This window comes from Megascapheus bottae, chromosome 29 (assembly GCF_031878675.1).
Source record: "Megascapheus bottae isolate mThoBot1 chromosome 29, mThoBot2.hap1, whole genome shotgun sequence".
Lineage (NCBI taxonomy): Eukaryota > Metazoa > Chordata > Mammalia > Rodentia > Geomyidae > Megascapheus > Megascapheus bottae.
Genome location: NC_143537.1, coordinates 8,084,620 through 8,102,189, shown reverse-complemented (window position 1 = coordinate 8,102,189; position 17,570 = coordinate 8,084,620). Strand labels below are relative to the sequence as shown.

At 45.3% G+C, this 17,570-nt stretch overlaps 2 protein-coding genes across 2 annotated transcripts; both read right to left on the bottom strand.

Annotated features, from left to right (window-relative positions):
- Window positions 1-6,308: 6,308 nt before the first annotated feature.
- Window positions 6,309-7,256, bottom strand: LOC150044615 (olfactory receptor 2V1-like). Its single transcript, XM_090321148.1, has one exon. It carries the CDS (start codon window positions 7,254-7,256, stop codon window positions 6,309-6,311), a length of 948 nt encoding a protein of 315 aa, XP_090177274.1.
- Window positions 7,257-12,896: 5,640 nt separating this feature from the next.
- LOC150044614 (olfactory receptor 2V1) lies at window positions 12,897-13,844 on the bottom strand. Its single transcript, XM_090320742.1, has one exon. The coding sequence runs from the start codon at window positions 13,842-13,844 to the stop codon at window positions 12,897-12,899; it is 948 nt and encodes a 315-aa protein (XP_090176868.1).
- Between the last annotated feature and the right edge of the window lie 3,726 nt (window positions 13,845-17,570).

Below are 17,570 nucleotides of genomic sequence, written 5' to 3'. Positions count from 1 at the left end.
GACCCTGAGAAACAAACCAACCGACTGTTTAATCTGGCACCTCTCCAGCGTAAAGGAATAAACCTTCCTCTCCAAAAAGACAGAAACCAGCCTTGCACACAGCCTAACCTTTCCTCCTCTGGTAGAAATCCATTTTCTCAGCAAAGGAAGCATTGTCCATGTCCTCGGTGCTAGTGGCTCATGCCTGTAATCCTAGCTACTCAGGAGGCTGAGATCTGAGTCTGCAGTTCAAACCCAACCTGGGCAGACAAATCTGAAAGACTTCTGTTTCCAATTAAACCAGCAAAAATCCAGATCAGAGGTATGGTGCAAGTGGTAGAGTGCCAGCTGTGAGGAAAGGAAGAAAAAAAAACTAACAAGGCAGGCACTGGTGGTTCATGCCTACAATCCTAGATACTCAGGAAGCTGAGATCTAAGGATTGCAATTCAAAGCCAGCTGGGCATGAAAGTCTATTGGGACTCTTATCTCCAATTAACCATCAGAAAACAGAAAATGGAGCTGTCGCTCAGAGTGATAGAATGCTAGCTTTAAGGGGTGGCCTAGTGGTAGAGTACTTGACCAGCATGCATAAAGCCCTGGGTTTGATTCTTTGGTATCACATACACAAAAAATGCTGGAAATGGTGCTGTGGCTCAAGTGGTAGAACACTAGCCTTGGGAAAGTTCAAGGATAGTGCCCAAGCTCTGCGTTCAAGCCCCAGGACTGGCAAAAAAAAAGGGGGGGGCATGGGGTGGGGGGGTATAGATTCCTCCTTGTCCTATATGTCAGAGAACTTCCTTAGAAAAATTTTCATCTCTTTCTGTCTCTCTCTCTCCGTCTGTCTCTCTGTCTGACTCTCTCTCTCTCTCTCTCTCTCTCTCTCTCTCTCTCTCTCTCTCTCTCTCTCTCTCTCTCTCTCTCTCTTGTGCTTGCAAATCTTTTAAAACTTCAAATTTCTTTCCAGCTTTCTAACCCAGGAATGTCTGTCTCAAAAATCTGAATCAAGCCTGGTGTCAGAGATCTGAGCATCATGGTTCTGGACAGGAAAGTTTATGAGACTCTTATCTTCAATAAACTACACACACACACACACACACACACACACACACACACACACACACACACACCCCTTGGCTGGCTTAAGTGGTAGAGGTAGAGTGCTAAGCTCAGGGAGAGTTCCCAGTGCCATACATACACACATACATACATACATACATACATACATACATACATACATACATACACAGCCAGAATTGGTAGCACACATCCAATAATCCCAGCATTTGGAGGCTGAAGCAGGAGGGGAAGTTCAAAACCAACCTGGTCTATATAAACTCTGTTTTAATGGCACAATAATAATAATAATTTTAAAGACAAACACATCTCTTCTTAGAAACTGAGATTGTCATAGAAAGACCAAAAACTGATATTCCCAAAGAGAGAAGAAGAAGAAGAAGAAGAAGAAGAAGAAGAAGAAGAAGAGAAAAAGAAAGAAAGAAAGAAAGAAAGAAAGAAAGAAAGAAAGAAAGAAAGAAAGGAGAAAGCAGAATCAGCAAGAGGAAGTCTGGTGTTTACATACACGTTATATCTCTGGGATATTGAAGAATATGTTTTATCCTTCATACCCTCAACTACCCCCATTAGAGTTCTGTTTTACTTGCTCTGGATATAGCCCTGTCATGTATTATTTTTTAAAGCTCCTCAGGTAAGCTGCCACAGGCTCATGCATCCACGGGTTTGAAACCATCTGTATGACAGAACACTTAAGCTGTGTAGAGTCAGAAGCTGGGAAAAGCCTGGGATACAGGAAGTTACAGAGATACATCAATAAAGTTGGATAGAGTGCAGGGAGATAAATAACCATTTTGCCACCCAAAACTACAAAATTGTCATCATCCTGGTTTCCAATACCGGCAACCTTTGCCAGTTGGCAGCCAAGAAGTGTGTCTCCATGTTCAGGCTGGCTGTCTTCAGAGGGCCTTCCTCCACAACGCTACCCCCACCACCCCCATTCAGACTGAAGACAAAGTTTACCTTCCCCGTCACCTATGAATCCAGCCCTCCACAATGCGGGAGCAAGTGGGCTATTTTATACATATGTTCCCCTGACCCCCAGGGATCCAAATCTAAATTTATAGAACTAACTGTGCAAGAGGTTCTTCTGCTCCTTACAAAATTAATAATCAGCTCCAGTACTAGGCATCTACCTCGCGTGACAGGAAAGATGCTTTGGGACATCCAACCTCCTTCTTAATGAGCCAGGGAATCCACAGAGGCTTCACACCAAGAAGGAAACCAAAATAATGAGTTGGCTTCAGGACAAAGTTCACTCCCCATAGCCTTGACTTTGAAAAATACCCTAGATTCCTATTAAACAAAGGAAAGAGATTCCCCCATGGGATATCACTTCCCTAAGCAGTATCGTCCCCCCTTCTTCCCCTCTCACTTGGCCCCACGATCACCATTGAATGTCAGAATGACTATCTAACTATCCTCTGGAAGTTTTCTTAATGGATAGGAAAACATGGAGCCAGTTTGTCTCCAGGTGCCTGCTCATAAATATGTCTATCTTTTTTTTTAGTTTTTTTAAAATAATTTTTATTGTGATTAATTGAAGGGGTACATTATATTCACCAGATATATGTCTATCTTTTCTTCCCATTTAGCCTTCTCCTGTCAGCTGGTTCCAGTGAATCTTGGGAGGAGAGAAGGAAAGTTCCACCATAGATCCCATGATGCCTTTAAGTATGTTTGTTTCTTGTTGCTGCTGACACACAGATTACCACAAGCTTGGTGATTTCAAGTAACACGATTTTATTCTCTTAGCAGTGCTGCTGGAGGTCAGAAATGCAAAATTACTTTTATTGGTTTGAAGTTGAGGTATTGGGAGATGGATGGTCTCTTGAGAATCTGTTTCTTGGTCTTTTCCAGCTTCCAATGATGGCCTGTGTGCTTTAGTTTCTGGCCCCTTCCTCTATTTTCAAAGCCAATAGATTGACATCTTTAATTACTCTCTGCTTCTGTTATTTTATTTCCTTTTTCTATCATTATATATTACATAAGGGGAAAACATAAATATATGTTATATGTAACAGATAATAGATACATTATGTATGTATGTATGTATGTATGTATGTATGTATGTATGTATGTATGTTCCCTTTTCTATAAGCAAAGGAAAGAGACTTAGCTAATTCTCAGCTCTCACTCCATGTCATTAAAGCTACAACCAAAGAAATCTTTTCAGTGTAGGCCTGGGAAGTACCAAAACAAATGGTTAAATGATTTCCCATGAAAACATACCTCAATCATCACAGTCTTTCTTGCAAAAGCACTTCGCTTTTTTTTTATTGCATGTGTACTTTGTCCCTCTTCTGCTTAGGAACTGGTTACATTAGTGCTGTGTTTAAGAAGTGAACCACATACATAGAAAAAAGCCAGAATTGGTGCTGAGGCTCAAGCGGTAGGGCTCTAGACTTGAGAAAGTCTAAGGACAGTGCTCAGGCCCTGAGGTCAAGCCCAAGACTGGCAAAAAAAAAAAGAGAAGGGATATGGAATTCTAATTAATTAGGAAGCCACTACCAAATAAATTGTTGGACCAGGAGAGGTACACAAACATAGACCAGTCAGCTTGGGTGGTTAATTAAGTTTTTAAAAAACTCAAAATTTTTTTCATATATGGGATAAACCTGGAACACTGTGCCATTTAGCCTTGGTTAGTCTGAATCACAGCCTACTTCACATTTCCTAGAAACTGACTGGTAGCACATGTGATAGTTGTGTGGCACATGCCAAGCTCCAGTTATGCCTTCCTGTGTCTCCTGATCCTAGCATCTCAGTGACACCACGAAGTACTCAAAAACACAGGAAGAAAGATGTCAGTAATGACTACATATTTGAAATAAAGTCCACATTGACATACCCACTGTGTACTGCCAAGTGTAGACACAAACGATCAGATTATCATCATACTTTGGTTCTTTCTATTAAGCCCCATTCTCACAATGAATAATTCTGTGAAAGTTTTTTTGTTTTTTTTTTTTTCTTTAATCTTGATCTCGTTGTTCCTTAAGTTTCCTTGAATGAAAATACAGGGAAGGAAGGAACAGTGGAAAGTTTCTTTCCTGGGTCCCACCTAAGTCTTCCCATTGTTTCTTACCATAAACAATCTGCTCACACTCTGACTCCCTACCTGAACTACTGAGCTGAGGGGGAGGGAAAGGCAAAGAACCATTCTCTTCCAATGCCAAAAATAGGCAGCACAGAAAGTTCTCATGATGTAAGCTATCTAGGCAAGGTTTCTGAAAATAGGCTCTTGAGGTCAACACAGAGGAGATCGAAGATTCTATCTCAGAGAATGGTGAGGATACTGGACATAGCCTGAAGGCCTCGTCCTCTGTGTTCTGGCATTCTGTTGTGCTTTCTTAACCCTCCTCTATTTTGCCCTACCCAACACCCAACTCCAAGATCTTCTGCTATAGTTTCGATGTGGTTTATCCACCAAAGGTTTTAGGTTTGGTCTTCAATGTGATGGCTACAACATACAGAGGTATAGCTTAGTAGGATATAGGTAACTTGGCTACTGGAGAATGCCCCTGATGGAGAATATTTACCTTCAGGAGTAAGTTCTCATAGAGCAAGCCACTATAAAAACCTAAATCTAACACTTGAACCTCTCTCTGTCTTCTCGACTGGCCAGCCAGTCTCTTTCACCTGCATGTACTTTCTCTAACATACCATGAGGTTCTCATCAGACTTGAGCTGATGTTAGTACCGTACCCATAAACCTTCAGAACTACAATATAAATAAATAAAATACTTTTTAACATCAGATCCAGGTGAGGGGTTGTGGAGCTTCCCTCTAAAAGTTGGAACTCTTCACTTAGAGTCCTTGACTTCAGTCACAGAATAAGAATTTCTGGGCAAATCACAATGGTAAGAAAACTTGGAGGAGCTTTCTTGAGTAGGCAAGTGACCAAGCAAACAGGCAAGTAGGCATGCAGAAACACAGAAAAGCAAGAAGGCAGAGGTGCACTCTGACAGAGTGTGGGTGCTCTCAAAGGGAGAGACACAGTTATTTGACGTCAGGGGGTATTATATGATAAAGGAATGGGGTCTGACTTAAAGGTAAGAATTGATCTTTACTCTCATTTATGCTTTCTAAGTTCCTGGTTCTTGTTTGGGCACTTCTTCCAGAAAAGAATGCATCCTGCTATAAAACAGATACTAATTCCTGAGGTAAGGAATGCATCCTGTAGTCTCTCTTAGAAGCAAAGATAGTGCTTCTATGTTGCTAAATACCTTGTTTGTTTCTGAGTTGCACTCACCATTTCTCATTTCCCCTAGTCTACCTGCCTCACACTTTTTTCCCAATAAAGTAATATATTGCATTAGATTAATGAAAACAGACTAACGAGCACACCCTGTTTGCTCCTCCAGCCAATACCCAATTTTTACTGAATCTTCTCTTCATCCTTCAAGATCACCTGTCCTACATGGAGAAAAGAAGCCAAGGGGTTTTAGTCAAGGGGTAAGGGTCCCATTTATCCATCTCTGTCCAACAGCTCCCCTCCTTGAGACATTCCATCCGTCCTTGCTGGCATGTGTCTTCTGAAGCTTTTCATGGGTGCCTCCACCATAGCATTTCTGACTTCTCTCTACCACCAACAGTGCCTTGAGGGGGCTTCCTGGTGGCCAGGTAACACAGCTGTCAGCTCACGCACATGTTACACGAGGACACTATCTATAACATGACCATATGCAGTAAATCCTATGTTACCATTGATCCAGAATTGCTGCGTGTCACACAGACAGAGCAGGTTTCCCAGAAGCAGAGGGGAACAGACTTTGCACCAAGAATTTTATTGAAAAGAGCTCGGGCCAGATCAACCATGGGAAGAAGACAGGTAAGGAAACAAAACCGAGCATGGGAACGCGTTTCCTATGATTCCCGATGAACCTAAGTGGGATGCTGGAGCTGGGATTGCCTTTCGGGACCACTAACGGGATGCTGGCAGCCCTCAGAGAGAAAGGAGGGGACACGACCCTAGTACAGGTGGGTTTCCTCAGTCATGGCAGTTCCTGGAAAAGGACACAGGGAGGGCTGACACTATCAGCATGTGTTGGATGAAGAGCTCTGACCAGCTCCTTCTGGTAACTTCGATACTCCGGGCTTCCTTTCACATCACCCCCACACACAGCATCACGGGGTGATGCATGGAACTGACGTGGGGCTTGTTGGTTTTGTGGCACACATCTGTTTCTCTTCCGGTCAAACGACAGTCAGCTCATCCGAGTTCCCAGATTGTCGAGTCGACACCCCTCCATCTCACACCCTCCCAGCACAGGGACACTTTCCCAGGAGTCTCCTCAGAGCCCCGGTCACCTCTTTGTTTCTCAGACTGTAGATGAGAGGATTGAGCATGGGGGTGATCACGGTGTAGAAGGCAGAGACCACCTTGTCCTGGCTGGAGGAGTGGTAGGCCTGAGGCCGCATGTACGTGATCATGGCGGCCCCGTAGAAGAGAGAGACCACTGTCATGTGGGAGGAGCAGGTGGCAAAGGCCTTCTGCCGGCCTTCTGCAGATGGCATGCGGAGGACGGCCGCCAGGATCCGCAGGTAGGAGGCGGAGATGATGGAGAAAGGCAGCAGCAGCATGAGGACGCAGCAGACGTAGATCATGGTTTCGTAGAGGGAGGTGTCGGCGCAGGCCAGCTTGAGCACGGCGGGGACCTCACAGAAGAAGTGGTCGATCTCCTGGGAGCCACAGTAGGGGAAGCGGAGTGTGAAGACTGCCTGGATCAACCCATCCACCAGGCCGAAGAGCCAGGATCCGGCCACCATGAGCCAGCAGACACGACGGCTCATGACCACGGAGTACCTCAGTGGGTGGCTGATGGCGACGTAACGGTCATAGGCCATGAAGGCCAGCAGGAAACACTCATCACCCAGGAGGGTGAGGAAGAAGAGGATCTGGAGTCCACAGCCTGGGAAGGAGATGGCGCCACCACCTCGGAGGAAGTCACTGGCCATTCGGGGGACAATGGTGGAGACGAGCATAAGGTCCATGAGCGACAGCCAGCTGAGGAAGAAGTACATGGGGTTGTGCAGGCGAGAGTCGGTATTGACGAGGACAATCATGAGCCCATTGCCAGACAGGGCCACCAGGAACATAAGCATGATGACAGAGAAGAGGAAGAGGTGTAATGGCGAGCGGCTGAAGAGGCCCAGCAGGATGAAGTGGGAGATGAGAGTCTGGTTACCGGACCAGGCCATTGCTTCTGCATAGGATGGACTGGGACGCAGGGCCTCAGCTGTGGAAGTGGGAGCTTGAGGAGATGAAGCATTGCCATGGGTGAGTCAGGATCCCGCCATCCTGAGCCAGCAAACGTGGCAGCTCCCAACCACTCTGGAAGCACTGCGTCCCCAGGGGGATGAGAAAGAATCGGCAGAAGGGAAGAGGGGTCCCTGAGTGAAGGGAGCAGCCAGGTAGAGGGGCCATATTGTCTGATGGTCCCCGGGACACACACACTGCTGTGAGAGCCAAGCCTCTCACTCTTCCCATCCTGCCAGGAAAGATTGTGGAAAGCGGGTTTTGCCTTTAAACCCTTCTGGCTCTCTTCTGCAACCCTTCAGAGAGTTATTTTGTTTTTGTCTGTTTTTCTTTTTGCCAGGCCTGGGCTTGAGCTCAGCACCTGAGCACTGTCCTTGGACTTTCTCAAGGCTAGAGCTCTACCACTTGAGCCTCAGCACCACTTCCAGTTTTCTGGTAATTTTTAGAGTTAAGAGTCTCATGGACTTTTCCTGCCAGGGCTGGCTTCAAACCATGATCCTCAGATCTCAGCCTCCTGAGTAGCTAAGCGTACAAGTATGAGCCACCCGCGACTGGCTTTGGTTTGATTTGATTCATTAGACAAGTAGAGGGGCCTCCCCTTTGGCTATGGAGGTGAACTCGCCTGTTGGTGATCATTACATTTTCACTAACAGATGTCTTATCTCTCCTGTGGCACATTAGCAGAGCACAAAGGCTGTGTGTGTGTGTGTGTGTGTGTGTGTGTGTGCGCGCGCGCGCGTGTGTGAACTCTGTGTACCATCCATTCACACCTGCAGGTGAGGAGCCCGCAGGACGCAGGAGAGGTGCTACAGGGGCAATCTCCTGGCTCTTAAGAATGCCAGGGAGGAAATTTTAATCAGCTCTCTCTTCCTCTCTCTCCCCCTCCTCTCTCTCTCTCTCTCTCTCTCTTTCTCTCATTCTCTCTCTCTCCATATATACCTGGTAAATACCCATTGCATCATGACAATTATTGTGATGAAGGTCTATAATGTCCCTCATCTAATAAGTTCTGAGCAAAAGGAAATGGAGAAATGTAAAAGAGAAGGGAAATTTTTCTTTTTGTTGGTCATGGGGCTCAAACTCTGAGCCTGGACATTGTCCCTGAGCTCTTCAGCTCAAGGTTACTGCCCTATTCCTTGAGCCACAGCACCACTTTTGGTTTTTTGGTGATTAATTGGAGATGAGTCTCACAGTCTTTAGTGCCTGGGCTGGCTTTGAACCAAGATCCTCAGACCTCAGCCTCCTAAGTAGCTAGGATTACAGGCGTGAGCCATGGCATCTGGCTGGGAACATTTTCAAACTATGTTGCATGCATGGAAAATCAGAATCTCTGAGTTTATAGGAAACTTGGACACCATTGGACTCTTATCTGATGAACTGATTTCCTTTTCAGCAATTCCTTTAAAGCAATTGATTGAATAAACTGATATGAACTGATGAAAGAAAACTCATTCTAGGATCATTTAAATTGTCATCCTTTGAGGTGCAAGATTTCCCTGACAAAGGCTTACCAGAGTGATGGCTTCAGGTAAGCTACAGAGAATGAGGCAGAAGCTCATCTGGGAATTTTGTGGAAGAGCTTGAAGCAGAAAGGATGGAAAGCAGACCCATGGGAGATCTTTCTCCCATAGTCATAAAACAGAGAGGTGGAAGAAAAGGGGAATGATCCATTAAATAGAAAACATGCCTTTTCCAAATAGGAACAACTCTAACTGTCCATCAGAAAGAAGAGGTGAAGAAGAAAATATGAAGAAAAAAAAACAGAAACAAGAAACTGAAACTTGTTTCTAAGAATAAGAAGTGCAGGTGTTCTGGGTGATGGGTAAGAGTAGATTTGACTACTGTCTGTCTGACAAAATCTAATACCAAGATTTTATCCAAGACAGACAACTCCCCCAGAATCTGAGTGGCCCAGGAAACCAAGCACAATGAAAATTTAGACCTCTTCCAATTCTATCCACAAAATAAAGGATTGCAACAAAGATCCCAGGAGAGAGGGGGGGAAGGAGAGAGAGAGAGGGAGAGAAAGAATGTGCTGGTTGTGTGTGCCAGTCCTGTGGCTTGAAATTAGGGTCTTTGTGGTATCCCTGAGCTTTTTGTTTTGCTCAAGGCTACCACTCGAGTCACAGCTTTACTTCTGACTTTTTTGGTGGTTAGTTGGAGATAAGAGTCTGATGGACTTTAGAGTCTGAACCATGATCCTGAGAATCTCAGCCTGCTGAGGAGCTGGGATGACAGAGGTGAGTCACCCACTCACTTCTGGTGTCACCCAGTATTTCAAAGGTCAGATCACGCCAGGGCCCTCCATCTCAAGAGAAATGGTAAGCAACCAAATGGCAGGGGATCGGTGTGGAGTGGACAAACTTGCAAACTATGGAGCATGTGATAAGTAGACGGGAGACAGAAGACATAGAGGAAGAGCATTACCTGAAGACACAGATCCAGAGATCTCAGACAGAGCGCTGGGGAACAGGCGGACGGCCTGGCAGCCGCAAACTGTACTTGCTGGGTGAACAGATTCACCACTGCCACCCAGAGATCTGGGTCTCTGAGTTAGGCATGCAAGGAGACCTCTCTCAGCTCAAGGAAGCTGATGGACCGCCATCTCCTTGGGAGAAATGATCTGAAAAGAAAGCAGGAGAGACTGGGGAAACTTCAGGAGGGATTTGTAGAACAAAAGGCTCACAGTTAGAAGAACTCCATCCTCCATTGTATCGTGAAAACGAGTTGATGGAGGCATTTGGAACACACACACACACACACACACACACACACACACACACACACACACACACAGGAAATACACAAAAGAATGTGGAAAAGGTTTTGAAGAAATACATGAAAGTGGGAAGGAAACAGATGCTGAGAGAAGAAACTTCGGAAAGCCTAGAAAAGAGAACAGAGCCCTGGGAGAATCTTTAGGGGATTGAAAAGCCTAGCAGAGGGGCTGGGATGAGACTCATTGGAAAAAGCACTTGCCTTATAAGTATAACATCCTGGGTTCAATCACTGGTACCAAAAAAGAAAAGACCAAAAAAGAAATAGACATACAGTTTTAAAAGCCTACCAGAAACATAGCACAGAGAGAAATATCATACCACATCTGAAAGGAAAGCAGTGTGCAAGTGAGCTGGACCAAGAGAGGAGGGGTGTCTTTCTGAGATCGGGGAGACACACATAGCTTCTCACCTGTACATAAGACCCTCCACAGGACCAGGGCCAGTCCCTGGCTGAGAGATTTAACCCTCTTCCCTGCTCACTTCCATCCACTGTTACGTTTTCTATTGTGACTAAGCTGCTTTGGTTGTCACAAATCCTCAGAGACCTATAACCACCCCCCCTCCACCCTTCTCCAGCACACCTCTGTCCCCAGTCTCTCACAATTAAATCTCCAAGGGAAGACAACTTCGTGGAAAGTTCTCTGAATATCTCAGGTACAAATTGTCCCAGGGGAAGGGATGGAAAGAAGGGAGTGGGGGTGAAAGTAGTCCATCTTGGTGACAGCCATATGTATAGGTGGAATCAACAGGACATCTTCTGGAATATTCCAGAAGGGCACCTCTCTGCCTCCCTCGGCATCTTGACATGACCTAAGCTGGAGGAGGGGAGCTCACATGTAAGGTTAGGAAACTTTAAATGAGGCAAGAAATTAAATTCTCTTACCTCAGAATTCAGTTCTACCAGAATTCAATGCAGTCTCCAAGAGACTCAAACAAACGCCACCAGGTCATCTGTTCATGGCACTCATCATCCACTGCCTACTCTCCTGCCAACTCACAGACAAACGCGTTTCCTCCTCTTAAGTTAAATGGTTTTCAAAAATAAAGGGCGAACAACATAGAGACTAAGCTGTGTCCAAAGAGCCTGGATGGGGCTTGACGAATCTGAGTCTCAATTCCCTCATTCTGCAAAAAGGAAACAGTGAGCCAGGCACCTGTGACTCACTCCTGTAATCCTAGCCACCCAGGAAGGTGAGACCTGAGTACTACAGTTCAAAGTCAGCCCGAACAGAAAAATCTATGAGACTTTTATCTCCAATTAACCACCAAGAAGTGATTAATTGTGGCTCAGTTGTGGCTAAAGTGGTAGAGCACTAAGCCTTGAGCTAAAAACCTTAGGGACAGTGCCCTGGCCCTAAGTTCAATTCCTACAACTGGGAAAGGAAGGAAGCAGAAAGAAGGAAGGAAAGAAGGAACGAACGAACGAACGAACGAACGAACAAACGAAGGAAGGAAGGAACGAAGGAAGGAAGGGAGGGAGGTAGGGAGCTGACATTCAGATGAGCTTGGCTGATTATGAGGTATGATGAGAACTAAGGCTATTGAAGGAATACCATGCATATTTTTTAGGAAGAGGCACAATGTGGCAGTTGCTATTTGATGGAAGTTCAAATACAAGTAAATAAGAGTTAGACAGTGTCGCTGGGAAATCTACTCCCACAGCTCTAAGCAGGTTCCTTGTAGCTCTGGCTGTTTGTATCATCAAGACATATTAGGATCCAACAACAGAGCAATTAGAAAGAGGCTATATGGCAAAAAGAAAAGAAAAAATAACTCCTCATGATTTCCTTGTGGTAGCTGTCAAAACAAACCCAGCAATGCTTTCTTCTCCCTGGCAGTTGGAGATTTTAGTTTCATGTTGCCAGCCAGAACTATTCTGATCCTGCCTGCCAAAGGAACAAGTAGCTGGCTGACCAAATTCTCTGCACCTCAGTAGTCTTCTCTAAATCATTAGGGTACTGAAACCAATCACACAGAATTAAAGCATTATTGGATGCTTTTTATAAGAAATAAGATTTTATTGAGCAATTGCTAGTTATAAAGCATGGGATCAATATTGGTAATACACAAATGAACAAGACATGGTCCCTGAAGAGATAATGTCTTAATAGTAGTAACATTTCTTTTGGTCAGTCATGGGGCTTGAATTCTAGGCCTGGGCACTATTCCTAAGCTCTTCAGCTCAAGGCTATCACCCCACCCCTTGAGCCACAGCGCCACTTCTGGTTTTCTAGTGGTTAAGTGGAGCTATGAGTCCCGTGGTCTGTAGTGCCCAGGCTGGCTTTGAACCATGATCCTCAGATCTCAGGATTACAGGTGTGAGCCACTGTGCCCGGCCATAATTTTTATTTCTTAAAATAAGCTTTATAATATTTCGAGTGGAATGTGGGTGGAGAAGGTTAAAAACGACTCAAGAGTTCTAGAGAGTTGACATCTAGAAAGTTTCCACATAAGATATTTAGATTTATTGGCTAAAATCATCTATTAAATAATCTAGAAAAGCAGGTAAAGGAAAAGAATAATGTCCAGAACATTCAACAAAAGAAACAAGATTCCAGGAGACATTAACAGAATAAGTTTAATGCAGGGATGTTATACACAAACCACCAGTGGCAATAAATAATGGAATGCATTGTGCCTTCGTGAGGCTTTCAAGTTGCCTGTAATCTCTGCAAGGATGAACAGGCGTTATTCCTCTCATTTATTCATGAGGAAGCAGACATTCTCACAGGGTGGCTGAGTTCTGGAGATATGGTTACATAGCCAGCAGGAAGCAGAGGCAGAGGCAGAAGCCTGGCCTGTTCAGTGCTGGCTGCCAATCCTGCAACGGTCCAACCCTTTCCTCAGTGCCCCCATCACCTCCCGGTTTCTTAAGCTATAAATGAGGGGATTAAGCATAGGAGTCAGGACCGTGTAGAAGATAGAGACCACCTTGTCATGGCTAGCAGCTCGATATCGCCTGGGCCTTAAGTAGATAAACATGGCTGCCCCATAGAAGAGGGAGACCACTGTCAAATGGGAAGAACAGGTGGCCAGGGCCTTCTTGCGGGACCTAGCAGAGTTCATACGAAGCACAGCTCCCAGGATGCGGCTGTAGGAGGCCACGATGATGGAGAAAGGAAGGAGCAGCATGAAGACACAGCAAGCAAACAGCAGGGTATCAAAAAGGGATGTGTCTGCACAGGCCAGTTTCAGTAAAGCTGGCACCTCACAAAAGAAGTGATCTACATTCCTTGAGCTACAGTAGGGAAAGCTCATGGCCGCCACCATCTGAATCAGTCCATCCAAGATTCCAAAAGCCCAGGAGCTCCCAGCAATCTGGAGACAGACCTTTTGACTCATAAGAATGGGATAATGTAGTGGGTGGCTAATGGCCACATAGCGGTCATAAGCCATGAGTCCCAGCAAGAGTCCCTCAGAACCCACCAGGGAGACAAAGATCCCAATCTGTACACCACAACCCACAAAAGAGATGGACTTGCTCCCAGACAGGAAGTTGGCCGCCATCTTGGGCACGATGTCACACACCAACATGAGATCCATGGAGGAGAGCTGGCTGAGGAAGAAGTACATGGGTGTGTGGAGTCGAGGATCCGTGTAGATGAGGAGGATGAGGAGAATATTCCCACAGAGAGCCACCGTGAAGACTCCCAAAACAACAGAGAAGAGGACTAAATCAATCTGGCTGTGGGAGAAGATGCCCAAGAGGATAAAGCCATCGAGAGAGGATTGGTTCGACCACGTTCCCATGGCTGAATCACCAAGCACCTGAGAATGTGGACAGAGAAATTCTGAGCTTGAGTGCCAGGCCTTTCATCTCTAAATTGCATTCTTCTTCCTCGGTCAGATAGATCTTTGTGATTCTTTAGAGGTAAGCACATGAGACTTGGGACACAGAGAATCCTTTTTCATCTTGTCAGAACACAGTTCTTCTGATCTCTGGGGATTCACACAGTCGCACTACATAACCCCGTGCATTGATCTACACCAAGAAGAGAAGTGGAAATTGTTTATGTGTCATAGAAATATTGGACCATCCTCCTATGGGCAAAAATCTTGGCTTTCTCAGATGGCACTGACTCTGTAGCCATTATATGGCCTTGTAAAATATGGGTTTTTTTAAAAACAGTTCTTACCACTATCTCCTTCACAGAAGATAGCTTATATGTTTTAACGATGGAAGACAAGGGAGACTTGGAATGTTCCTTAGCCTTTGCTTTGTGCAGACACAAAATCTTAAAAACCATCTTCATTTTTTTTTTCATTCACAGATTCAAACCATGAGAAAACTTCTCAGTTCCAGATTCCAGGTTTCTCAGAATCAAATGAGCTCTCCCAATCACTTCAGCAACTACCCTGTTCCGAGTACTATCCTCTCTTGGCTAGATGATTAAATCTTCCTTTCTATTCTCCCAGCTTCTATCTTTGAAATCCCGAAACTTATTTTCTCAACAACTCCAATGATCCTTCTAAAATGTGGATTAGTTGTAAATTTCCTAGAGAAAGTATGTCAGTCACTGGAAGGGAAAAACTGGGAGAGAGCAAGAGAAGAAAGGGAAACAAATAATTGTATAAAAAGAACTGTACTCATAGCTGGGCACTGTGACTCACACCTGTAATTCTAGCTACTCAGGAGGTAAGGTCTGAGGATCGAGGGTCAAAGCCAGCTCAGGCACAAAAGGACCTGAGTCTCTTATCTCCAGTTAACTTCTAGAAAATGGGAAGTGGGGCTTGGCTTAATAGTAGGATGGTAGGCTTGATGTGAAGAGTTCAAGAACAGCATCCAGGCTGAGTTCAAGCCCGATGACCCACAAAAAAGAAGAAGAATTGTATTCATTATCTGGTTCATGTAAATATTAACCCTCTGCATATCACCTCTCTCATTATAAGAAATATATATAAATATAAATATATATGTAAGGAAGTATGTCAGTCACTTCCCAAATTGTTACAAATTAAGTCTAAATCCTTTTCGTGGCAAGCCCACTACCACATGCCCTCTCTCTTCCTCTCCCTTTCCCTCCCCAGCCCCACATTCACAGATTACCTCTGAGTTCCTCTACCATTCTCCTTTTGTTCCCTGTGTTTCCTTGAATTTTCTCAAACATCTCTACCTTTAGTCCTCTGTAATTGTCTTCTCTGTGGCATGCTCTATTCCCAGACACTGCTTCATATCTTCACCCCAATGCCAACTTTTTCTGAACCAAAAAGCTATCTTACAACTATAAGCAGGAGTCGGGAGTTTGGTCTAGTGACAGAGTGTTTGCCTAGCATGCACCCAAAAGCTTGGATTCGATTCCTCGGTACCACATACATAGAAAAAGCCAGAAGCGGTGCTGTGGCTCAAGAGCTAGAGGTCTAAAACCTTGAGAAAACCCAAGGACAGTGCTCAGGCTCTAAATTCAAGCCATAGGATTTGCAAAAAAAAAAAAATATATATATATATATATATATATCTGCATTGGTGCATTCCCTGGCCTGGTTTCCTCCACTGCATTTACCCCATTTCACTGTGTACACGCTTGTATTTTTGTACCTTTACTCTCTGACCCATCCCACTGGAACATACACATCAGTTATTGTGCACGGTGACATCTGGAAATCTCTGCAAGGTGGCCTCTTTCACAAGAGAGCCTCTGCACGTGGAGTTGGCTGAAGCTAATAACTCATGATGAAGAGATACCAGGCTGAGAGTACCATTTTCCTATAGCAGAAACCCTCTTCCTTCGATGGCAGGGTGCCTTGCTCTTGCCCTTCACGCTGATGGCTCACTCTGTGATTCCTCTTAGGGCCATAACTGACAGTACGGGAACTAGCCCCGGGTATCTACACAAAGGAGACTTGTACCTAGGAGACATCTGTGTGCTGGTCTTACTTCATTGCAAAGATGATATGACATTACACCAGCGCAGGACACTGTGTTCTCCATGGGAGGACACAGGGTAACTTTCTAGGGTAGGGTGGGCTGCAAGGCCTGTGTGTCTGTCTAAGACACCACGTCCTAACTTGTGCCCCCAAAATACCCAAGCCTTCTCAACAATGCCATCGGGAAGTTAGGTGGACGGGGTTTTCTTTTCTTTCGGGATGTGCTCTGCCTTGCCCACTCACAAAGCTTTTCGTCAGTGCCTGTTTACATGTCTCTCCCTGATCACTCTTCTCCTTCCTGTGGCTTGAAAGCCAGCATAAGGCATACCACATATTCTTGTGTGTATCTGTAATATCTCCTGCCCCCGACTGCATCCTGTGTTCCCTGACCGCGATTTGGCTCCTACCGTGACACTGAGATCTGATATGTATTAGATTCTCATAAATGTTGTGTGGAGAGGCTGATCAGCACATCAGACAAAAACACTCAGGCATTTTTTTTCTAGCATCTCACATACTACTTTCCGTGCTGACTTTGGGCCCTCCTGTGTGTATCTTGTTAATCACTTCATTTTTTTAAACTATCATAAATAACAACATAAAGGAAATCCACCTTATCTATGTAATATTCTTTTGGGAGAATGGGAGAGCATTGTATTCCATATCATCCCTCCCCTTCCAGCCCCTTCACCTTCACTTTGTCTAACTCATCCTCTGTTCAGCCACGGTGGATGGTTCTTCAACCCCATATCAGAGCCCAGTCAAGATCGAGGAAAAAGGAAGGTTCATAAGGAAAGACGATAGGAGGAAGGAAAGAGGCAGATTAAACACATAGCAATGAGTAAAAAAAAGAACAGACAACCAGTAAAAGGTCACAGGAGGAAGATCCTCACTCACCTGACTCTGCAAGGAAACCAGTTCAGCAGGTTGACTCCGTGCAGGCGCTTCTTCTCAGATCAGAACAATCCCAGCATCCCGGTGTGTCTACCTTCTAGGTGAGAGGGGATAAGGAAGAGAAGAACCACTCCTCTAGCTCTGACTTCCTTCCCCTCGTCCCCATCGGTGCCCATGGCATCTCATCCTGTGGACTCTCTAGAGCAGACATAGGCTTACATCAACAGCAGCCTTCCATCAGCCAAAGGGATAATAGAGGGATGCGGGGGAGAGGGGGGAGAGAAAGAGTAAGTCAAGAGTCAAGGAGATGATGCTGGGGAAATGTGAGTCTGAGCCCACCCTGTGCATTAAAGTCAGCCCACTGCATCTCACATCAGCCGTGAAGCCATATCCCATGGCCCAGATGAGTCCTGAATACAGAGACTGAAGAAGGTAAAGCCAAAGAGTCCCCTGAGAGTCCACAAACACCAACCCAGCGACCAGATCTCCCAAGCTTACAATTACAGACTCGATCTCAGAGTCTGGGGACAAGAGCAGGGGACGGGGCCCGGGAGGTGGGGGGGGGCGGGACAGAGTGAGGAATCGTCCTCAGAGGACATCTGTTGGGTTAGCCAGAGCACAGGAAGATAGGAAGGTGGGAAATGTTTCTCGACACCGACATTGCTCAAAGGAAGTAGCTAAGTCGTAAGATCTGGATTGGTGAGCCATCTGTAGAAG